Source organism: Piliocolobus tephrosceles, chromosome 6 (genome assembly GCF_002776525.5).
Source record: "Piliocolobus tephrosceles isolate RC106 chromosome 6, ASM277652v3, whole genome shotgun sequence".
Taxonomy (NCBI): Eukaryota; Metazoa; Chordata; class Mammalia; order Primates; family Cercopithecidae; genus Piliocolobus; species Piliocolobus tephrosceles.
Window position 1 is genome coordinate 112,577,924 of NC_045439.1, and position 25,650 is coordinate 112,603,573.

Sequence of the window (25,650 nt, forward strand, 5' to 3'; positions counted from 1 at the left end):
CACAGAGACACAAAACTGCTTTTTGTGTTCAGAAATGGAGAGGAGTGCAGAGAGAGGACAAAGTGGAGTAGGTGGGGAGGTGCTGGAGGAGGTGAAGCAGGCTGGATTGTGGAATGCTATAAATGCTGTACAAAGGAGTTGTGACTTCATGTTACAGACAAGGGGGGGACCACAGAAGAATTCTGAAGAAAGGATTATATGACTGGAGCTGAGATTTAGGAAGAAAACTGTGAGAGCTTTCATTCACTCATTCATTCAATGTTTAATTAACCTTTGTAAGGCACTGCTCTGTGCAGGCACTGAGGCATAATTACCAAGGAGCTCAGAGTCCGTCTGTGTTGACCTGATGATTGTGTGATCAGGGCTGTAACGGAAAGGTGAATAAAACGAATGGCCTCTCCAGATGAGGGTAAAGAATGAATGTCAGTAGGACTAGTGTCCAACTGGCTACTCAGGCTTTAACCTTGGACCACTTTATTTCTGCTAATGTTTCCATTTCATCAGCATTCAAAGACAGAAAAGGGGAGTGCATCAATTTTCTTGGACTCATCCTTGATCCTCTTTCTCTCATTTCCCAGATCCAGTCAATCATTAGGATCCAGGAATGTTCTCTTACTTCTGATGGTATATCCATTCCAAGTGCCATTACTATAATACAAATTCTTGTAATCTCACATCTGGACAATGGGGTGGGCAGCTGCCTAACTGGTTTCTCTCATTTTTTTCCCCCATCTTATTTTTCTCCACTCTGGTCCAACCTGCATTTACTGTCAGATTCATCTTCCTAAAGCATCTTTAAGGAAGTAGACCAGGAGCTATAGGGTCTACATTTGCCTGTATAACTTTGGAGCAGCAGCAGGGCCTCTGTGGGCCTCAGTTCCCCATATGTCAAACAGCGGTGACCATCCTCTCCATCCCTGTCTTACACAATTGCTGAGAAAATCGAATGAGGTGGTGCATTTAAAAATGCCTTGAAAATGGTGTAGCACCATGTAGATAATCAAATTGTAGCATTGTCACTATCACCACTCAAGAGCCTTGATTGATTCTGGAATAAAATTCAGACCACTTAGCTCATCATGAAAAGCTTGTGTCCATTCAGTCTCAAGCTTCAGTCCCAAGCCAAGACAACTTGACTTATCTTCCATGACTTCCCTCCCTGGACTCCAGATGCTTTGTCCAGCATCTCCTGAATCTGCCTTGTGTTTATCTTCTCCATATCTTTTCTCACATCACCTTTCAGACACAGAATTCCTTCCCCATGCCCCACCATCAGTGGAAATAATAATCATTCTTCAAGGGTGATATCAAAGCCCTTTTCCTGTTCTTGGACACTTTAGCCCAATGCTGTCCTCTTCCCTTTGAATTCCTACTATTGTCTCGGCTACCCAGTCAGCACCTAGGTATGTACTACCAGGGATTGCACTCTTGCTGTCTCTGCCTTTGTCTCTGACTCTGTTTTTCTCCTGATGGCATAGAATGCATCCTTTATTTCTCTGTGTACCTCATAGGACCAGACTACAGGATGACTGACTGCTTAGATGCTACATCTGTCTACTGCATGAAGCCTCACGAAGCTCTTAACTTTCTTTCTTTTTTTAAATCCATACAATAACCTCTAAGGTAGGTAGAGCACATATTAGTATCTCCTTTCTATAAATAAGGAGCTGGAGGCTAAGAGAGATGAAGTGTTTGGTTATGATGACACAGTTAAAATATAACTCTGACATTCCTCCAAGCTCTTTCATAGACCACCTTGCATCTCTTGCCACTCCCAATTGCTATTTTGATCCATCTGAGCAGTCTAAATCTGTCTGGTTCTCCCTTTTACTTCAAAAACCTTTCAGTATAAGATTCCCTTTAGAAAACATATTAGTAAGATTCTTCTTGGGGGTTAGTTACTTCGTGAATACAACCGGGTACTGCAAGAAGCCACCCAACTGGGACTCCAGACAATGTCCAGGGCATTCACTGTGTAGTAGGTGGGTCTGGCTCATCTGGGCCCTCTTACCCTTTCTCCCTCAAGAAACTTATGGTCTCTGTATTACTCATTACTGACTCTGATAAATGATTACTTTATTTCAATGCAAAGAGGGATACATAAAGGTTTCAATTACTAATAAAAAAAATCAAACTTAAGGTTGGATAACTGCTATGGTTTGGGTGTTCATCCCCACCAAACTTCACGTTGAAATTAGATCTTCAATGTTGGAGGTGGGACCTAGTGGGGAGGTGTTTGGGTCATGGGGGCAGAACCCTCATGAATAGATGAATGCTCTCCCTCAGGTGTGAGTAAGTCTCACCCTATTAGATCTCAGGAGAGCCGGTTGTTAAAGACCTGGCACCTCCCACTGTCTTGCTTGCTTCCTCTCTTTCCATGACATCACTGTACCTGCCAGCTCCCCTACCCCTTCTGCCATGAGTGGAAGCAGCCTGAGGTCTCACCAGAAGTTGAACAGATACAGGTGCCATGCTTCCTAGATAGTCTGAAAAACCATGAGCCAAATAAACCTCTTTCCCTTATAAAATACCCAGCCTCTGGTATTCCTTCATAGCAACACAGAATGGACTAAGATAACATTATTATTAAATAACACCAGACAGCTAATCTTAACATTAACCTAAGTGAGCAACAACAACAAGGAGTCCTGAAAGGCCCGTAGGCCCACAGGCCCACCTGGTCTACAATGCAGCCTAATCATATCAGCCATGATTCATGGCCACTCCTAAATAATCCTTTCCCCTGAGGCAATCCACAGACCCCATTGCAGGGATGGCATCATGGCAGTAACTTTCAGCTATTTTCCCACTTTTATTTTATGAACATACCTTCTGCCTCTGCCCTCTTCAGAAATAAAATGGGTAATCTGAAGGCTTCTATTAAAAGTGGCTTTTCTTCACAAAAATAAATAGAAATAAAATGAGAAGATCAATTACTTGTGCTAAACATAAGCTAAGCCAATATATTCTGAAATGTTAAAACCTTAGATTTTACAGTTATAATCCAATAAAGATAATATTGGATATTCATAGTAACTTAGAGTTTACAGAATATTTTTCACTCATATTATCTTACATTAACCTCATAATAACTCTATGATGTTTCAGGAGAGGTACTATTATCCTCTTTCAACAGACTTAGGCAGGCTAAATGAGTTCCCCAAGGTCAAATATATACCAAATGGCAAAATAAGGACTAAAACCTACGTCTGTTGATCCTAAGGCCAGGGCTCTCTACATTCTACTGAGTTATCAAAAACAACAATATGTGTCTCCATTTGACTTACTCTCACTGTCCCTATCTAAAGATTTGTCCTGCTGTGTCCGTGGTATCGTCTATGAGACATGTCATGGCAGTTATCCCAATTAACTTCAAACAAACAGTCCAGTGAGAAATGCAGATGTTTCAAAAAGGCCCCAAATGGTTTATTCTGTCAGGTGTACCTCACAATAGTCAAACACCATGTCTACAGGCTTTTGAGCTCTACGATTCTATGATTTTCAAGAGGGAAAGGGAAAAGAGAGAGAGAACCTTGAAATATTTTGTGGCATTTGTTCTTGGGGACTAAGGACAGTAAAGCTGGTATGCTGTTCTCTAAGATGGATTACCTGTTTGTACCTCTGTCTCTCAGGAAATTCGGTGGGATGGGGATGAGGATGCAGATCTCTGGACTGGCATAAAATATTGCCTGCACATTCCACTGAAGCCATGGTCTTCCTCTGACCATGCTACCGCCATGGAGCCAGCACTCTGAGCCTGACTGTAGCCCACTATCTTCCCCTGCTCCTAGGCATTCCATGAACATGAGGTCAGGGAGGAAAGGCAGCTGGGGAAGAAGGGAATGAGGACTTCCTTGGCCTCCCTAGTAGGCGAAATGTGTCTTGAATGTCATCCATTTCCATATTCCTCTCCTCCCTCCTGTTGGTCAAAGGCTCTCACTCTGCTGTATCTCTTCTGATACCCAGGATTCCAAATCACACTTTATTCCATCCCTCACACCCCACCTATTTCCTTAGTGCTCAGTTTTAAAGAATATAAGGGAAAGAAGCCCTCTAATATTAGACAGCAATGCTTTACTGCAGTACAGATCACTGTCTGTCTGTAATGTAGCTTCTTTCATTCGCCCAATTCTTTCTCCAGCCGCCACCCCAGCGGGGGTGTGGGACACCTCCAAGCGGATGTTTCTCCTGCTGTGCATCTCACTGGTTACCTTATTTTCTTAATAGGCTCAGGCAGCAACTACTGTAGGGAAACTGATTTTCCTCTTTACAACTATCTGAAGAGAGGATTGCTACATCTCAACCCCTGGGAGCTTCTTCTGTGCTGAGGATCCCTTAAGCCCCCGGCACTGGGAACTGAGGGAGGCCAAGCTTCAGGCATGGTTAACTTTTCCCTAGGAAAAGAGAGCTCCGTATTTTGTTGCTCTTGTAGCACGGACATTTGCCCATACTTCAGTGGGAGGGAAAACGAGAGGGAACAAATTTGGGAAATACAAGCTTAGGAAAAAATAGATCACTTACTTTCCCCAAGAAGTGTTCTCATAGTGTTTGCCTGTTGTAGCTGCTGAAGTCAGATCAAGGAACCTGTAGATTTCTCTGGGTATATATTTTCTTGTTTTGTAGGGTATTGGCTGCATGATCTGATAAAAAGCTGTGACTAAATGAACCCTACAATTTGTATTCCCACAGCCACAAGTGTATTGGCTACTTCTTTTCCTCCCCTCTTTGGCTCTGGAAGGTTCATTACTTACAGTTACTGCAGAATCAATCTGAACTGGCCAAAATCAGTGATGGAATTTATAGCATAATAAATGCCCTGCCGCACAAATGCAGTTACACATGAAAGGCTTGGGAATGTTCTTTTGAGCAATCCTTCTACATTGTGGAGTGTACATTTTTTTTTTTTTTTTTTTTTTATCAATTTAACAGAATCATCTTAAGCATATTTTGAGAAGTATAATCCTGACAGCTACAGAGCAGATTTTCCCTGAGGCAGGTATTGTTGCAGAAAAACAATATTATTGATAAAAATCTTAGCATATTGGAACATGGAAGGGAAACTAAATACATCTTTTTCATTCTTCACACCAATCCTTTAGAGCTCCATTTTCCAACTTCACATTGCTTTCCACTTTCTCTTTGAATTTTTATTTTTGTAAAAGTGTTTTAACACTTCTCGAAGCACACTAATGAACTGTTCTTTAAGAAGAATCAGCCGTACCAAAGTTGGCTTTGAGAGGCAGGCAGAATTTGAAGTGCACTCAAAAGATAATGCACAGATTGGGGTATCAATGATTTTCCTTTTTAAAAGTCAGCAAGTTAAAAGATTACATTGGTATCTGGCCCATTTTTCTTGCTAAGTGCCCATATTATGGGTGAATCCTGTTTTACAGCATTCTGATACACAGAGAGTTGAACTTGAGCGTGAAACATTGAAAAAAAAATCAGAAAGACAGATGGTAGGCCGTCCTCCCCAAAACTCAATTTCATGTTATGCATGTGATTGCTAATAGGCAAGCACTAAAAAACAATTTTCCTTGACGGAGAAGGGCTGATAAATTGTCAACATAAAGTTAGACTGTGGTTGCTCCAGTGATCGAAAGCTCGTCTGTGAGTTTGGTCCCATCAAAGTCAGCTTCTTACAACCGTATCAAAATTTATGAATGCATATGTCTATAAAGTGATGGAAAACAACCCATAATGCATGTTTGTTTATTGTGTATCAGCTCTGTGTTGCTTTAGTACATGCAAAAAGCCCAAACAAACACCTAAACCCAACTTGGTCCAGTTCTCTTTTTTAGCTTCTGCATATGAAAAAGAGCCAAGAGTCAACTGGGGATGATGTCCCCTTCTATCCTGAGATCTGACTTAAACAAAAATATCTACTGTTAAATGGCTCTTGCATGGCTTGGGAGTGTACTCCATGGGGTTATACTAGCTTTGTGGTGGCAGAAGTAGGTGCATTTGAGAGCAGTTGAGAGCACTGGTTATCTGGAGAAGAAAAAGATGTTTGAGAAAGAAAAAAATAAAATAAAATCAAGCAGCTGAAAGCAACTCAGCTCATGATCTGCAATACAAAGCACCAAAGTTTCATATTACATTATACATATATATATATATATATATATATATATATATATATATATTTTTTTTTTAATATACTTTCAGTTCTAGGGTACATGTGCACAATGTGCAGGTTTGTTACATATGTATACATGTGCCATGTTGGTGTGCTGCACCCATTAACTCGTCATTTACATTAGGTATATCTCCGAATGCTATCCCTCCCCCCCCCCACATCATATTATATTTAATAGAAAGGTAAAGCCTATGCAGATGCTGCAAAAATATTTAGAAAGGGAGAGGTTTTCTTTGTTTTCTTTGTGAAAATTATGTTTTTTAAAAAGTAATAATTCAATCCAGGAATATAAAGGTTTATTTTTTGGGAAGAAGGAGACAAAGGGGTGAAAATTTGCTCCTATTGAAAATCTAGTAGTCATGTACTGTATTTGATTTTTTTAAAAAACACTTATAACATTGAATATTTGCATGGTTGTGAAACTCATATTTTATGTCATCAGTTACACGTGAGAACTGTTGTTTTAATTGCAGATCAGTTGTAACTGATGTGACATGCACACATCTTACTGGGACAAAGAGATCGGGTACTCAGACAACACTGTTTACAAAGGTTACTATAATTAGTAGAAATTCTGAATAGCCAACCAAAATCAGAATTAAGTGAGTTGAAGAACAAATACAATTTTTCTAATGAGAGACAGTTACCATCTTGAAAGGTCAGGGGTTTTACTAAATGGTATATTCAAGGGAAACCATAGGCTGCTTGAAATGTAGCTTTTGCTTGTATTTTACCAAATACAGAGATATTTCCATTAATCTAGATACCTAATGGTGTGTAGACCAAGTGCTAAGTTACTGAGGTCTCTGCAGTGCTTCATATCTCTGATGCGTTTTGCAATGCCAGCTTTCAGTGCATACAGGTCTTAGTTTTTTTTCCCTTGAGTTACTGGTTCTAGGATCATACTCCTCTTCTCCAAATGCCTATTTATATGAGCAATTTGAGATTAAGGGGAAAAAGTCCCTGCACTCATGTTGGCAGAATGGTAGAAGGAAAAATGAATGGAAAAAATTCCAAAAGGATGATTTAATGACTTATTTAAATCTATGTACTTACTCTCTTACCTAATAGGCTGAGAACAGCCTTCATGTTCTCCTTGTTAGAAAATAATGTTCTTTCTCTTACAATGATTCCACAAAATTTTATTGACATGAAACACTCTTTATCTTCATCCTTGTGACCCCAAACATTGATTAGTCTACGGGGCTGGCATTATACCACGTGAAGGTTCCTACTCTTGTCTACATATGCCAGTTCAGCTTACATATCTTTATTCCTGATACCCAGATTTCCTTCTGCTCACTACACTTGATGCCTTCATCTCTTTACTGATACCATTCCCTCTGTTTAGAGTTCCCTTCCTTCATATCTTTGTAGGTGAGCCTATCCCTTAAGAGCTGGCTAACATGATGCTGTCTTTGAGATCCTCTCTTTTTACACCAGATAGAATCATTTGCTTTATCCCATTGCCCTTGGAACATACCTCTATTATAGCACATATATCACATTATCTCTTCTTTGTGTGCCTGCATAAGTCTAGACTCTACTCTCTGGATCAAGGACTCTGTTTTATCCATCTTTGTCTTCCCAACACCCAGTACAGTATATAATACACAACAGGTACACAATCAGTATTGACCACATGATTGAGTGAAATCAATTCCTAAATACTCTGAACAAAGGGTGATTTGAAGAATGAAAGTTATAGATCATTCTTGGTTACACTAGACTTCTCTTTTGTTTTCTCAGGTTATTACAAACTGAGAAAGCGTCTTTTCAAAAACCTTTCCATTATGTAGATGTAAATAAAGCTTTGGGGAAAAAAAGATATTCTAAAACTCTAGTTGGAATACTTAAAATTACTTATTTCATATCAGGCTGGAAGGAGCTGAAGTAGACGAGCTCTAGGGTCGGCATATGCCTTGTTCAGCTTTCTTTAAAGGCATGGGGAGTAATAAAGCTCTCCATTTTATCTCCGGTGAAATAATACTGCTGAAATATCACCTCATTTTTGATGTCAGTGATGATTTCTTCTTATCTCCATGATGTCAAAAGGGAATTATTATTATTAGAATGACAGAGTACTAATGATGCTGTAAAAAAAAAAAAATGAATAGCTGAAATCATCATAACCCAAGCATCCAACGTATCCCTTCTTGACAAAGCCTCACTGTTTGGTACTTTGAACGGAGTCACTCTGCCATATCACAGCTGTGTAAATTTTTTTCTAAGCAGGAAGTAAATCAAGAGCAGGTGTCTATGAATTTTCACTAGCAGAGTACCATCCTTAAAAAATTTTTAGGACTGGATGGCATGATTAGGACGTGTGATTTATGAATGCAAGAGATAAAAGATTCTTTGGGGGCCAAAATGTCCTATGGACTCTTGTGACACATCTCCACTGATGTTTTTCCCAAGAAGAGGAGCATTGTGTGGGGAGGAAGATTGGACAATGGCCTTTCTAGGCTTTGCAATCTGTCAGCACTCTGTGGGACAGTGATGGTATGGTGTGTTGGTTCTGGGCTTCACTCCCTTTTTTACTTACTGAGTGCTGTGCATCAATCTGTGTCTACTTTAGGGTTCTCGGAGTGCATGAGAACCTGGAGGTGCTAGGCACTGCCACCTTTGTGTCCTAGAGATCAAATCCACAGAGCTTAACATCCCTCTGCTCTGCCAAGGGGCTTGGGATCTGGCCACTATGAGTTGTTGGGTGAATTGCATCACTCTCTGTATCATTTCAGTATAAAGAAAAGCCACATTTCATAGAGAAGATAGTAATTCATAATAAATTCAAGAATATTTTACATTCCTATTATGATATTTTTCTTTGAGGAGTTTGACAATTATAATATTGTTAATTCCACTCATCATAGAAGAGCATTTACCCAAGACTCAACTGCCTATGGGGCTATTCTAGGCAGTTAAACATTTCAAGTCCCTAAAACTGGAAACGTACACCCATTTCAGATAACAGCGGCATAGGTATTCACCAATAAGCCAATTGCAAATAATTAAAGAAGAAGATAGATAAATTTAAAAAGAACATGATGCTGTGTATTATTTGGTATAATCAGAGGGGTGAGTATATATTGTGTTTAAAGTTAGTGAGGAAAAGAAATTTGCCACTGTTTATGGAGTAAGGCAAAGGAGTATTTCTCTCTAATCATCATTATTTTTTGTCTTCAGTTGAGGATCTAGATGAATTTCTGAGACTGGTTGGTTTTAGTCCATCCATAGTCTAAGAACAAGGTACAAAAGTTCACTGACCCCTCCCTAAAACTTACAAAATCCTTCCCAGACCTCTTTCCTCTGGTGGCATTCATTTGGTTAAATGTTTCCTAGAATATTTCAGATTCTCAAACTAGCCTTGACCACGAGGCAATTTGACAGTTCTTGGTGACTCTGACCCTGTGAGAACTTCTGCGCAAACTTTAATTTCCCTCTTCCCAGAAATCAGGGGCTGCTCCTGGGTAGGCCAGTCCTCTATTCCGTTTTACTCAGAATGTCCCAAAGGGGCTAAAGCACTAATGCACAGAGTGGAGCTCAAAGGCAGGTACTGTCAACCAACCATCAATGACGTCAAAGTCAATTGTTTGCTTTGTTTTCATCAAGGAAATAGAGGCCCAGGATAATCAGGCTGTTTGTCCGACACTGCAGAGCAAGTAAGAAGCAGAGTGCCGGTAGTGGGATGAAATGTTCTGACTCTCCCCACCAGGTGTTCCCCTATTAAGGCACTCTGTTTTTCATGACTTCTACAAGGAATCATGAGTTTGAAGGACATTTGATAAGGGGCTGTTGAGGACTGTTAAATATATTCAAAACTACCAAGTAATAATCAAGTATCTCTTGATTGTACTTCCAGAGCTCTAGCCCCTAGAATTGGGTACAAGTGGGGTACAAGTTAAACACACATTGATTTTTAAAAAACTGAATATGATAGCATAAAAAATATGTCATAGAATGTGTCACCCATTAGTGTAGGCTTTTTAAACAGAAAAGTTATAGTATCATCTTATCCTTATCATCAGGGCCCCAATACTAAAAACACTTGTATAATTCCACTGGCTACATATTCTCATCTCTAAATTTCTTTTCAAGGGACTAGAACACTGACTGAAGGAAGATGTAGAACAATGACCCAAGGAAGAAATATGTTCTGGCTTAGTACAAATGATGTCTAATATTTATAAATTCATTCATTTTTAAAAAAACAAATGTTTATATTGAATTTCTACTGTGTGCCTGAAACTGTTATAGGAATTTCCTGTTGCACTGTAGTAGGGGAGGAGAACTACATACAAATACATGTATAAGATAGTGTCAGGTTGTGTTAAGTGTGATGAAGAACAGTAAGGAGCAGGATAAAGCGGATGATGGCGTGCAGAAGGAACACTTGATATACTGTAGATGGGGAGGTGAGGAAAGTGATGTTTAGGCAGAAATCAAAGTGAAATGCAGGTATGACCCATGGGAATATATCAGGACAATATATACTTTAGAGAGAATTAAAAGCAGATGGGAAAGCCCTGGTAGAAGGGAGATGTAAATGCTGCTATAAGTCAAGGGATAACTTATTTGGGTTGTCTCCGTAGACAGTTGCCCAACTATGAGCCAAAGGTGATGTTTCCAACATAGCCACTTAGAGATATCAATTGCTCACTGGTAGTTCCAATAAGACATACACCCACCCAGGCAGCAGCCCAAAGCTTCTTCCCTAGATGTAACTACAGAGGATTGAGAATTTGATTACACAGATGATTCTTTTGTCTAAATCAGAGTCTTATTACTCAAATCATGTTGTGATGAGGTCATTCTTTTCATTTGATGGTGGGATGAGGGGCATCCCTAGAGGGATGGGGCAGATAAAATTGGTCCCTTGTCCCCTGGAAAGTCACTATGATGGAGCTATCAGCTCCAGAATCCTGGCGGTCTTCTTTTATTAGAATGAGTAGGTAGAGGGCCGGGAGCTGTGGCTCATGTCTGTAATCCTAGCACTTTGGGAGGCCGAGGTGGGCAGATCATGGGGTCAGGAGTTCGAGACCAGCCTGGCAAACATGGTGAAACCCCGTCTCTACTAAAAATACAAAAATTAGCCGGGCATGGTGGCGGGTGCCTGTAATCCCAGCTACTCAGGAGGCTGAGGCAGGAGAATCATTTGAACCCAGGAAGCAGAGGTTGCAGTGAGCCGAGATCGTGCCACTGCACTCCAGCCTGGGCAACAGAGAAAGATTCCATCTAAAAAAAAGAAAAAAAAAAATCGAAAAAGAATGAGGTGATATGAGTTGATAGAATCCCCTAAGGAATGTCACATAGTATGTCTCCGGTGCAGCAGGGTTCAAGCCACAGGGGCAGTTTGCCTTCCCCGCAGGTTCAGTTTCTGGGATATAGATGCTCTAATCAAACCATGGAGACTTATGGGCTATATAGGAGGCTTAGAAGCTCCATTTATTCCAGAGATCAACAACCTCAAATTGGTCCTTTCCCTACTTCATTTCTTGCATTAAGGGCTGTATTAGTCTTCCCATGATGCTAAATCAATTCCAAAGAAAACCATTTGGTATGTGCTTCTTTTGTTAAAGGAACAGATGACGTATTTCAGTCATATTTTGTCCCTTATAATCAAATCAACATTCAGGACACTTAAGCAAGAGAAATTTCCCAGAAATAAATGCATTTTCTATATTTGGAAGAAATCATTTATTATTCTAGAGCTCACATAACTTCCAGGAGATAATCTGAAATATTACTGATGAATTACTATTTTTCATAGGTACAGGTGCATCTGCAGAGGTGTAGAAATTAAGGTTTTGTATAGTCTAGATTCACCTCCATACATGAAATTTCACATGTAGACATGGATTGTATGTGTTCACTATGGGCCAGGCATTGTGGTAAGCACTTTACCTGCATCTCATTTTATTTCACAATAGCCTTATGAAGACGGTTGTATTGGTACTCTCGTTTTACAAGAAAAAATCCGGATGCTTAAAGAAGTTAAATAAAAGTCACAGACCCAGGAATGCAGGACTAAGTCCAAATCCTCAGCTGTCTGATGTCACAGCTGCTCTGGTTGTCACTCTTCAGTAGAGTAATTTTGAGGTAATAAAGGTCAAATGGTAACATACATTCCTTGTTTTCTGTTTTATTGTGTTTCACATGATTGCACTTTCTAGATACTGTGGTTCTTCTCTGGTCTGGCTCTGTCACCCAGGCTGGAGTGCAGTGGCACGGTCACGGCTCACTGCAGCCTCGAACTCCTGGGCTTGAGCGATCCTACTGCCTCAGCCTCTTAAGTAGCTAGGACTCTACGAGTGTGCCACCATGCCTGGCTAAGTATTTTTATTTTTGTATTTTCGTAGAGAGGGGGTCTTGCTGTGTTGCCCAGGCTGGTCTTGAATGCCTGGGCTCAAGCAGTCCTCTTGCCTCAGCCTCCCAAAGTGCTGGGATTACAGGTATGAGCCACTGCACATGGTCTAGATACTGTGCTTTATACAAATTGAAGGTTTGTGGCAATCCTGCTTCAAACAAGTTCATTGCTGCCATTTTTCCAATGGTGTGTGCTCACTTCATCTCTGCATCACATTTTGGTAACTCTTACAACATTTCAAACTTCATTATTATTATTATTGTTATTATTTGTTTTTTCGGGATGGGGTCTCACTCTGTTGCCCAGGCTGGAGTACAGTGGTGTAATCTCAGCTCACCGCAACCTCTGCCTCCTGGGCTCAAGCAGTCCTCCCACCTCAGCCTCCTGAGTAGCTGAGACCACAGGCAAGTACCACTATGCCTGGCTGATGTTTTTGTATTTTTGGTAGACAGGGTTTCGCTATGTTGCTCAGGCTAGTCTCGAACTCCTGAGTTCAAGCGATCCTCCCACCTTCGCCTCCCAGAATGCTGGGATTACAGGTGTGAACCACCATGCCTGTTGTATTATTATTATACCTGTTGTAGTGATCTGTGATCAGTGATCTTTGATATTACTATTATAATTATTTTGGGGTACCACGAATCATGGTTCAAATAAGAGGTGAACTTAATTGATAAATGCTGTGTGTGTTCTGACTGCTCCAGTGACCAGCTGTCCCCAGTCTCTCTCCCACTCCTCAGGCCTCCTTATTCCCTGTGACACAACAGTATTGAAATTAGGCTAATTAATAACCCTGACATGGCCTTTAAGTGTTCATGTGAAAGGAAGAGTTGCACATCTCTAACTTTAAATCAAAAGCTAGAAATGATGAAGCTTAGTGAGGAAGGCATATTGAAAGCTGAGATTGGCCAAAAGCCTCTTGGTGCCAGTTAGCCAACTTGTGAATACAAAGGAAAAGTTCTTGAAAGAAAATAAAAGTGCTACTCTAGTGAACACACAAATGATAAGAAAGTAAAACAACTTTACTGCTGTTATGGAGAAAGTTCTAGTGTTCTGGATAGAAGACCAAACCAGCCATAATGCCAAGGCCTAATCCAGAGCACGACCTTTAGTTCAGTCTCTCTTCAATTCTACAAAGGCCGAGAGAGATGAAGAAGTTGCAGAAGAAACAGTGGAAGCTAGCAGAGGTTGATTCATGAAGTTTGAGGAAAGAAGCCATCTCCATAACATAAAAGTGCAAGATGAAACAGCAAGTGCTGGTGTAGAAGCCGCAGCAAATTCTTCAGAAGATCTAGCTAAGATCACTGATGAAGGTAGCTACATTAAACAACAGATTGCTAATGGATACAAAACAGCCTTCTGTTGGAAGAAGATGCCATCTAGGATTTTCATAGCTAGAGAGAAGTCATCAATGTCTGGCTTTAAAGGACAGGTGGATTTTCTTGTGAGGAGCTAATGAAGCTGCTGACTTTAAGTTGAAGCCAATGCTCACTTATTCTGGAAATCCTAGGACTCTTAAGAATTAAGCTTTTAAGAATTATGCTAAATCTACTCTGTCTATGCTTTAGAAATGGAACAATAAAACCTGGATGACAGCACATCTGTATATTAGCATGGTTTACTGAATATTTTAAGCCCACTGTTGAGACCTACTGCTCAGAAAAAAATACTCCTTTCAAAATATTACTATTCACTGACAATGCACCTAGTCATCCAAGAACTCTGATGGCAACATACAGGGGGGTCACTGTTGTTTTCATGCCTGCTAACACAATATCCATACTGCAACCCATAGATTAAAGAGTAATTTTGGCTTTCAAGTCTGATTATTTAGGAACCATGTTTTGTAAGGCTGTAGCTGCCATAAGTAATGCTTCCTCTAATGAATCTGGGCAAAGAAAATTGAAAACCTTCTGGAAGGAATTCACCATTCAAAATGCCATTAAGAACATTTGTGATTCATAAGAAGAAGTCAAAATATCAACATGAACATTAGTTTGAAAGAAGTGTATTCTAACCCTCATGGATGACTTTTAGATGCTCAAGACTTCAGTGGAGGGAATAACTGCATATATGGTGGAAATGGCGGGAGAACTAGAATCAGAAGTAGACTATAAGGATGTGACTGAATTGCTCTAGTGTCGTGATGAAACTTAAATGGATGAGTAGCTGCTGCTTATGGGTGAACAAAGAGAGTGGTTTCTTGAGATGGAACTTGCTGTTGGTGAAGATGCTGTGGCCATTGTTGAAATAACAAAGGATTTAGAATATTCTATAAACTTAATTGATACGGGTTTGAAAAGATTGACTTCAGTTTTGAAAGTTCTACTGTAGGAAAAATATTATCAAACATCATTGCATGTTACAGAGAAATCTTCATGAAAGGGAGAGTCAATCTATGTGGCAAACTTCATTGTTGTCTTATTCTTAAAACTTGCCACAGCCACTCCAACCTTCAGCAACCACCACCCTGATCAGTCAGCAGCCATTCACATGGAGCCAAGACCCTCTACCAGCAAAAACTTCACTGAAGGCTCAGATGATTGTCAGCATTTCTTAGCAATAAATCACTGTTAAATTAAGATATGCACATTCCTTTTTAGAAATAATGCTATTGTACACTTAATAGACTACAGTATAAACCTAACTATTATCTGCACTGGGAAACCAAAAATTTCACGTGACTCATTTATTCCCACGTTTGCTTTATTGCCATGGTTGGAACCAAACCTGCAGTATCTCCAAGATATATGCCTGTATCTGGAAACCTTTGATGTCTGTAAAGAGTTTAGTAACTGCTATTTCAGACCACCAGGTCAAGAGATTACTTTAGTGAAACAGAAATTTGGGGTCTCTGCAGCTATTGTTAGGACATCTCGGTATGTTAAAGAGTACAAGACCTGAAGAAAAATGACTTGTGCTTGTGTTTGTGTTTTAGTTCTTAGGTCTGTTTTACAACTAATTGTAATAGGCCAAAGTCTCATAATAGTGATAATTATATAAATAAATCTATTAGGTTGAGAAGGTATTTACAGAGGCATTAACAATAACTTTTAGGGGCATTAGTTGGTTAAAAGACATTATAGATAGGAAAGTTTGTTAATTTTTTCATCAACATTGTCATTTTCAAAGTGATCATCACTTTTGTTATTCTTAGCTAGCAAAGACTCAGAAAACTGATCTGAAAAGACGCAGTATTAGTCAGAGAAGAGATACTGTTAACTTCCCTACCTGCTTCCTTAAATCTCTGTAGTGCAAAACGAAGGATCTGTAAGTTAGCAACATACTTGGGCTGCAGTCACTGACATACTTAGAATTTAAAGACACTTCCCAGAATGGCTAGTGATTATGCCTCTAGCTGGTAAAATAGCTAGCTGATTAGTCCCAGCAGAAATGACATACCCCAAGCTGGAACTACTATCGTGCCTTGGTAATGGGAAATAAATTCTTTAAGATCAGAAACAATGTTGGCTGTATTTAAAATGACACTGGAAACCACGTTGTAATGGACAATTGTGCAGAGGTGGGCAGAGACTAAAACGAGGTAATAGGATTTTAAAAATTTGATTTTATTGGTTCTCTCCTCTATTAGCATTTTTCATCAGGATAACCTCTGCCTGTAAGTTCCACCCTGGAAATTTTTTCTCCTTCAATTTATCCTGGGTGTCTGGGTTGATTGAAAGGCAATAAATGCATAGCCTTAGAAACCCTGAATGGGTTGACAGAATTTTTGGTCTCTGAAAATTCATCTATTGATTTGACGAGACAGTTACATTTTGCACAACTTGGAATGCTGTAGTCATCATTTCAAGACAACACAAAGCTGAAGCAAAAGGCTTCAGAAGAAGCATTGGTATGTCTGGACATCTGGAACATCTCTGAATCTCAGATAAAGAAGAAACATCCAGGTGGCATCTAGTCCATCCACACTTGTCTGGGAGGAGGAGGAGACTCCTAACTAATGGGTTCAATGTATTGTCTTAGAAATCTCCAGAGAAGGACCACTACCACATTGCTCCCCACATTAGTGCTGGGCATACCTCCAGGCTATACTTTTCCTGGTATGATTAAAACTCCATAAGAATCAGCATTCTTATTATAATATGTCACATATTCTTAGCAATCTCTGAGAAATCATGGAGTTTTTCCAGAAGACAGGATATTGGCAAGTATTATCCTAATTTTCAGAAAGAGAGAGCCCCAACATGTTTATATCCAGAAAAAAATTCTTCAAAGATAATTTAATAAAAAATTGTGATCAGCAGAGGCTAGCATGAAGTCATGATAAATAAGTGATGCTAACATGACTCATTTCTCATTTTCTGAATGGAATCTTCAACTGATGGCTAAAGGGAACACTACGGATCCAGTATGTATCAATTTTAGTAAAGCACCGATAAAGATGTGCAATATCCTTGTAGGCAAGATGGAGAAATGTGAGCCAGATCATGGTACAATCGTTTTGAGTTCATAGCTATTCCAACAGTCACATGTAAAAGATACTGATGTCAACTAGCAGGATCTCCAGTGGTATGCCATAGGGCTTGGTGCTGTCAACATTTTTCACTGGTATCTCAGAAGGAAAGAGAGCATGCAATTCACTTAAATCAACATTTATTGAGTGACAACTACGTGCAGCATACTGTGCTAGGTGCTGAGGGAAGAAAATAAGATAACAAAGTACCCAGTATCCAATGTTGGGTATTGGACATTAGAAGGCATTTGAAATCAGAAGATCTGGATACTTCTCAGTCTTGCCATTTATCATTTATCTGACTTAGACAAGTCAATTTGTATTTCTATGTCTCCATTTTACTTATCTTCAAAACTGAGGAAACAGGTAATTACCTAAAATAATTATTGTGAAGTTCAGATGAAATTATATGAAAGTACATCAAACAGTGGAGAAAAGATGCCTAGCTGAGCCTGTGTTATCTCACTTTATCTGTAGGAAAAATCTTTGGTTTAGGTACTATTAATAGCTTCCTTTTACAGGTAAGAAAATGAGGCACAGAGAATGTAAGTAAAATCTCAAAATGCTATTTTAGCATAGAAGAGAAGGGATAATTTTACTTATATGCATTAGGGAAAACAAAAAAATAAGTGATATTTGAGTGGGGCCATACTGGTTGAGTAAGAGTTTTCCAGGTGAAAGTGTGGCAGAAAGGCATAGGACTTCAATATGTATCAACACTGGATGGATAAATGGGAGGGAGAAACGAGGAGGAAGGGAAAGGGCTATTGTGATACTGACGGAATAGGTTCTGCAAGATGCACTAACTTGGTTTCTTAATAAGTGCTGAAGATATCGTACTGTTAAATAGGGTTTTGTAACCTGGAATCAATGGATAAAATGATGCAAAATGAATTTACCTTGGGAGAGGCTCTATAGATTTTATCAAATCTTTAAAGGGCTCTATGATACCCCAAATAAAACAAATCAGTTAAAATGTCATGTGTACCTTCTTCCACAGAGCATATGCAACTATGAAGTTTTAGTAACAAAAGTTTCTAATTTAAAAGACACCTATGTTTCGGCTTAGAGAAGGCAAAACAATTTTCTTTAGCTAATTAGCACCTTCTCGTTAATTTTGTTACTTCATGTTTAGATGCAGATATTCTTAAAGCTAGAGTATATCAGTGATCCTAATAAACTAGTGAAACTACCAAATATGTTTTCTTTAGAATTCTTTATGTCATAAAGGAGGCTGGGTAGGATTTCAGAAGTCATTTAGCTTAATACCTAGCTACAGGCAAATCCATGCCCAAATCATCCCAGATGGGGGACTATTTTTAAGGATGTTGAGTTCTTGCATCCTCCCTCCCTTAGTAATATGTTTGCATACATCATAGCAGGAACTCCAGTATTTGAAGATTTCACCACTGTGAAGAGTTTGAAGACACTCTGAGCATTATGTAAACATGATAGATTTTCTCTTTTTGCCTATGTTTGCCAGTCTAGGCTGTCTACTCTGCCAATAGACTGAGGACATCATAATGTGTGTGGATAAATACTTCAGAAATGACAGTGGAGCTGGTGGGCATTTAAGAAGAGATTAGAAAACTGAAAGTCCCATGCCAAAGGAAACTATCCTCCAAAGACGGGAGCTAAGGAGGCGACCCAATTAGTTTTCCCTTCTCTAATTTCCCTGATTACATATCTTCTTTTACCCCATGTGCTATACCTAGCAAGTTCCCCCAGACATAGACCTAATCAAGAAGGCAGAATCTATGTGCAATGCAATTTAAATGAGAGCTGTGCTATGCTATGTGACTAACAGTGAGGCCTAAACAACAGGGAAGCCCCTGGGGCATAAAAAGTGGCTGGTCCAGATAACATGCTACTGTGGATTTCAAAGCAAATGAGGACAGAAACAATTGGATGTCAGCTCATATTTGGGAAACTTCACTGGAGAGAGGCACTTTCCTGAGGAATGGGGTGTGGCAAACTCTGCAATAGCAACTCACATTAGCAGATGCAGATTGGTATTTCTTCGGCTAGAACTCTTGGTGATGGGGAATGTGAGTAGGCATGGAGTCCTGGAAGAGAAGTAAATCTCCATAACTCCTTGGGCGCATTGGAATCACCAAGCACCGATACACTAGTGCAGTGGGATACGGTGAGCACCAGAGGGAAGGTCTTAATCAGGCAAGAAGCTTTTCTTTTAAAAATTTAAGTTAATTACTTATTCATATGTTGAGGTCAGCTCATGCTGAGCCATTCTTTGAACTTAATCCTTTAAGCAGTGAAGCAGAGGGGCTAAGGGGACAGCCTTGGAGGATTTGATTCTGGTGCTTCAGTAGCTACTTAAGGGCTGTATGAACATGGGCAAAGTATTTCACCTATTAAGACCTCAGTTTCATCACCTGCAAAATGGGCATAATAATAGAATATAACATTTGGACAATGCCTGGCATAGAGAAGGATTTTAAATAATCCTGTTGTGTGGATTAAACAAATGTAAAGCATGTGGCACAGGGGCTGCCACAGAGTCAATGTTCAGTAAGTGGTACTTTTGTTCCTATGACAACAACAACAGATAAAGTGATGGAGAAAGTTAGAAAGGTCCATGTGCCAAGATCACAGGAAAAATGGACAGAATATAGTGACCTGCAGTGAGCAAAGTTTGACACCTTAGGATCTTTAACTATGGGAAAAGATGCATATAATGGTAATAAATTAGGGGGAATATTGGGATTACAGAGAAATGATCATCACTGTTTCTTTTTATTTGTGTTTATTGTGCGGTGGTGGGGTGATTACCAGTTTTATTGGAATGTTTTATAAGCTGCTAGATTTACTTACTGAGAACGAACAGATAAATAGGGATGTTATTCAGCTGTGTCATGCCACGGGCTCTCGTCAGCTCTTCCACTAACTTTCAGACAAGGTTAATTAATGAGGGAAGTTCGCTGCAGAGGAGGAGGAGGAGGGAAAGAGCTGGATCTGCTGGATGATTCATCTTACTGGGGAACAGAGGATGAATCAACTTTTGTTGGTAGTAGTTCTGGGGAGGAGACTAGGGCATCAGCTGGAGACTCCCATGGTATCTTGAGAAAGACCTGCTGATAGGGTGTGTCAGGGGAGTATGGTCACTTTAACATTGCATGATTTGATGGGAACTGGAATAGCCCCTAAATCTTTTCCAATCTTGGATGTTCAAGGTTGCACTTTTAAGTCTTTTGTTTCTTGAAGGCCCATTCTTTCTGCAAGGCATCTTTAATCCTAAGCCCAAGTAGCTTCAGAAACATCTTTCTTCCATTTGTTTGCATGATGGTCCCTTCCCATTCACTGCTCGCAGGTGACATCCCACCTCCTCAGCGTGACCTTTTGTGATCTTCCTATTTAAAGTGGCTTCCTGCCCTCATCAGCCGCCCCCTCACACTACCTTTCTTTGCTGTCTGCATAGTAGTATAGCCTAGTGGTGAAGTGCATGTGGTATGCAGCTGGATTCCCCAGGTTCAAACTCTGGCTCTGCTCCTTCAACATGTGACATTGAGAATGCTAATTAGTTTTCTATCCTTAGTTTGTGTGTAAAATGGAAACAAAAATAGGAATGTTGTAAGAGCTTACACAGGTGAACTATCTCATGCCCCGCATATTGCAGTGTTCCTAAATACTGGCTGTTATTAATTTTAGCCATCATTACTTTCTGATCTCTAGTTTATCGTATGAAAAAAATTTTAATCAACGTTAAATTATCAAACAATATTGAATTATACTTAACATTGCTTTCTGAAACTATATATCACTCCTCTCACCCTTCTTCCCTCCTGGGATGTGCCCCCTCCAAACCAGTAAAAATGAATAAAGGTGAAGAAAGAATGCTGAGAGACAGGAAACAGTTAGAAAGGAAGCCCCATGGTTCCTAAAATCTGAAATGCAAAGAATGTGTCTTTCTAGCATTAGAATAACAAGAATCTCAACATCTGTGATCTGCTTATAGAATTCCAAACTAATGAATGCAGCAAGGCAGGGCAATAGAAAATGGTCCTAAGGATAGGGTCTGTTTTCTTTCCCTCAATGCATTCCTTTGTAAGAAGCCTCTATCGGGTAGGGCTGCAGCAGGTGGAGCTGCCCACTTGGCTCTTCTCTGCATCGCACCTGCTAAAGGTTAAGGATACTCCACTTGTGCCTTTTAGACTCCAAGACAGCTCAGCTAAAGGTCGTTCTTGGAAGGATCTGCTTCCCCACCTCTCTTGTTTTTCTGAAGAATTAGTATCAAAGAAAGTGCCTGACTCTGACTTTTATACAGCTGGCTAGTCTCCTGATGGCTTAGGTAAGGTTTTGAAGACCTAATGATACTGGCTGTTACCATCCCCGATAACACAACAGTCACCTTGAAGAACTGAACTATCAGAAGTTCTAAATTCTAAAGCTGGGGAAGGTCACAACGGCTGGCCACATTGATGGCACATGCCATTTCTGTTTGCCTTCCCACAGATAATCAATATTGTTTGAGATTGGTTAGTGTGTTGTAAAATTGATAAGATTCAGGTTGCCAAAGGCATTTCATGAATTTCATAGGTCTTAATTTATGTTGCTATAGTAACTGAAACATTGGAATTTCCTGAGATTAGAAGGCTTTTATATCCTTAACCTTAAAATGATGATAATGTAGAGTTGGACTGTGGACTTGGTATTTGCTTGTGAGGAACTTAAGTATATCGAGTATTCTATGAATGCTAAGGTGTGACTGCATGTTCCATAAATACAGTTTCAAAATTCAGGTTTCTAATATCCCACCTGATTTTCTCGTCTATGTGTATAAATCTCGGTGGCTAAGATGTTATTAAAACGGACAGCCTTTCTCTAAAGAGAAAGGGAGAATTTGAAGGGGAAAGTGCGAGAAGTGGAACTCTCCTAAGTAGCAGTTCTAGAGCACTCATCTTAAGGACTGATATGAAATTGGCTCACCTTCTCCATTAAAGTGAATTTCCAGCAGGTGCTGAAGCACTTGGCATATTTTTAATCAATGTTTTAAGAAAAGACACTATATTGGGGCTTTCAGTGCACCAGTAACGTCTGAAGTGAGAAGGAGAGGTGTAAAGAAGCTCCTGCCTTGAGTCAGGAAGATGACTAGGAATCCTATGGGCTCCTCAAGATCACGTGTGTTCATTATATGGACCTAAAGCAGCTGGAAAATTCAATGCAAAATACCTAGGACTGGCCTGAGACAGCAATGTCTCCCCTCCCGGAACCAGCTTACCTTATATCCTGATGATTTGATGTGCACACCGCGTTTGGTCAGAGTAGATTTCATTCGGATGAAAAAGGAACGCTCAAGAGTGTTGTCAGTGGTTAGCAGACTGGGGCTGGTTGACTCGACTGAGGAATACAAAAATACAGACACACATGATTTAGATCTTTACACAGCCCCTGACAGCTACAGCTCAGGTGCAATCCTTGAGTTCACTAAAAATAAATGACTGATGGGTGCTAAGAGCAGTAGTAATCAATTTACCTCATTTAGAAAATGTTTACTTTGCAGAAAATAAAAAAGAAAAATTAATGTATCTAGAGTAACCTCGTTCCGGTTTCTAACAAGAGCTTTTCAGGCCTTTTCACTTGCAGCAGCTGCCTAAGTGGGGTCTAGTCGTAAGTAAGTGCAGTTTACTTGAGGCTGGGCTGGTGCACATGGAGAGAACTGTCATGAAAAACAAGGACCCGTAGATTTATGAGGTCAACCAAGGTACAGGGAGAGATGCTTCTGATAAAGGGTAAGGAAGGCTTGCTCTTTGTTCTCCCCAAGAATCCATTCTTGTGCCATTTGCCTACTGGGAGTTCAGGATTCACTCTCAAAGCTGGAGAGTCATGTCCTGACCAATGTCCTCACCCCTCGGAGCTGGTTTTCTTCATCATGGGGAGTAAGAAGCATAAATAAGACATGGAGGGGTAAGAATGGGATGTGTAGACAGAAACAAAAACTACTCACGATATCAACTTTCCATTCCTGTCACTTAAGAGCAGCTTTCAACCCCAACCCCCTGAATAGAAAACAGTCTGTTTTTTCACTTCTCTCCTTCTGATATGAGGAAACAATGGTTTCCTCTCTTAAACAAGATAGTCACTCTTTCCTTTTATAAGCTTTTACACTATGTAGAATGTTTTTGCTTATGCAACTTAAAATGGTAGTTTGCAGTCTTGCTGATGTAAAAACACCTTTATGCAAACAGGTCAGAAGGCAATGTAAAAATCTATTTTCTTTAAAAACAAGCTTCCAAGGTATTTTATAAACTTAAGTGTTTTCTGGCAAAGAAATTAATTTTGGGGTTTTTAAGTCTAATAAATACTCTAATTTGTACTCTTTTTAAATACTATTTTAAAGTTTTTCTTATTCAAAAGTTAAAAAAAATTGTCCAAGAAACAGGATTTCTTTTGAGTAGCCCTATGCTAACGCTAATTTTTCTCTGGAGTAGGGGTAAAGAAATATGTGTAACAAAGAGATTTAAGAATTAAGTATATGTGAAAACAGTTATTAACAATAGAAAAAATGGGCAAAACGAGTTTTAAATTTTAAGTTATGAAATGCATTCCATGTATTTCTAAGGGTGAGTAATCTCTTTCATATTAAACTTGATGCTCAGATGAAAGAAGAATGAATGAGAGTTACTGTAATAACAGAAAACTTGCTATCTGTGGTCGGGGGCTTTTCTTATATTGTTTTTATCTTAACATGACTATGTTTTCCTATTTTTATGGCATTTCTATTCTGGGGTATTGGAATCACTGACACGTGTCCCTTTCTTATGTGTCTCTCTTAAGGTTTTCCTCTTTTTTTTTTTGTTTTAGAGAGCATGAATCTGATGTCATTTTAAATGTACAGCTTTTTATCACTCGAGGGAAAAGCAGAGCCATGTTATATTTAGTACTTTCATTTCTTCTGATTAAATATGAATTACTATGAAATTTTTCTCATCATCTAACACGCCATAATACGCCAACAGCTTTTTAATACACTATATAAGCACAAACTTCTGCTCTAAGAGTTTAATTTGCCCCTCTAATCCAATCACATCAACCTTATTTCTCTTATCAGAGATTCCCATTTTGAATTAAATGAGCTCATTAGTTTTAATCAAAAGCAGAGAGATCAAAACTTAAACGTAAATGCTTTAGATCAGAACTGTCAGTCAGCCGTGCAGTTCTATTTTACTAAAACACAAGATCAGAGACCCTTAGAACCAATTTTTTCTCGTAAGGGATGCCGAGAGCTTGAAGATGCTATATCCTTTTTTTTTTTTTTTTTTTTCCCCTCCCAAGGACAGATTATACATTTAAGGTTAGACTTAATTTATAGCAGTTTTTTTTCATCCTGGTGGAAATGGAAAAGTATACCAATCTACTGTTGTTCCTTTCACATTTATTGGCACTGGTCCTCAGAGACTTGAACTAACACGAAGCCATCAGAACCACACCACAAACTCAGCCTTAAAAATTCAGCTCTGTTCAGCAAGATCATGTTTGCAATTGCTGAGGAAAAATGAAACATCCCAGAGAAGTGAAATGTTTTAGGGCTGGGGTCTTGGAGCGCCTGAGCCAGTAAGGAAGGAACTACCAAACTTGTAGAAAGGGTGGGTAATGCAGGCATTGTGAGAAATCATTGTATTCTATATGGAACTGCACAGTAAAACACTTAGAGGGTATGTTAGAGACCACAGCATAGATGCTTCCAGCTGGGTGAAGACACAAGCTTCACGTGAGCTGTGGAGCCGATCACGGCATCGTGCCCTGCATGAGGCGGGAGTATGGCACCGTATCACGTGTTGCAACAGTAACTGCCTGAACATATGGGGCAACGTTATTTATACGCAGGACAACTGGTGTAAGAGGAGTGTTAAGGTCAGGTTTTGCCCCAGTGAAGTTGATATTTAAAATCAAAACTAGTCTTCAAGCTTTATTTCAAGAGCATGGGGTATGGGGAGTCCAAGTGAAGGAGGCAGGGCAACCCAGAAAGAGACTGATTTCTGATGGCAATTTCTAGTGAAATTCCATATGGCTTCCTACTTCTGAAGACAGGGGCAGAAGTAAGAAGCCACGTTTATTATAATAAAGTTATTCATAGCTCACACGCCATGGTCATGGGTTCTCAAGGGCTAGCAAATACACTTGGTTTATCCCAGCTGTGACAATGGTGTCTCCATGTGAAAAGACAGATTATCTGCATGTGACAGACGAGAGCAGCAGCTTTAGAAGAGATGCTTTTGAACTGTCTCACGTGAGAGGCATGACTTTGATGAAGGTTCTGTTGGGTGAGATCCAAGGCAGCACAGCCTTGGTGGTGTGTGATGCCACTGTGGCACTGAAGAGAAAGTGTGTGTGTGTGTGTGTGTGTGTGTGCACGCGCGCGCGCATGCATGCATGCATGTGTGTAGGATGAGGTGAAGAGTGGATGAGAAGATGGAGTAGTGAGAAAAGACTCCTTAGGAATAGTGCTCTATAAAGACAGTGGAAACAGTTCATATCTAAGAAGCATTTTAGAGTGCTTTCTAAATATGAAATGCTTTTCTGTCAACTTTTTGAGGCAGGTCATAATTGTTGCATGCTCTGATAAGAAATCTGGGATTTAGAGAAGTTGTGTTTGCTGCCTGAGACACAGGAAAAAATCTACGGGTAAAGCTGGATTAAGTGGTCAAAGCCCAG

The 25,650-nt window shown here is 39.7% G+C and overlaps 2 protein-coding genes across 6 annotated transcripts in view; one reads left to right on the forward strand and one right to left on the reverse strand.

The window, feature by feature from the left end:
* The window catches only part of EGLN3 (egl-9 family hypoxia inducible factor 3), a 321,937-nt gene that overhangs the window by 189,796 nt on the left and 106,491 nt on the right, over window positions 1–25,650 (forward strand). The window lies entirely within an intron of this gene.
* NPAS3 (neuronal PAS domain protein 3) overlaps window positions 1–25,650 on the reverse strand; it is an 865,020-nt gene that overhangs the window by 45,905 nt on the left and 793,465 nt on the right. For all 5 annotated transcript variants that reach the window (XM_023227274.3, XM_023227273.3, XM_023227272.3 and 2 more), the window contains one exon: window positions 22,217–22,335. In XM_023227274.3, the coding sequence (XP_023083042.1) occupies window positions 22,217–22,335 (119 nt within the window). The remainder of the gene's footprint in view (window positions 1–22,216; window positions 22,336–25,650) is intronic.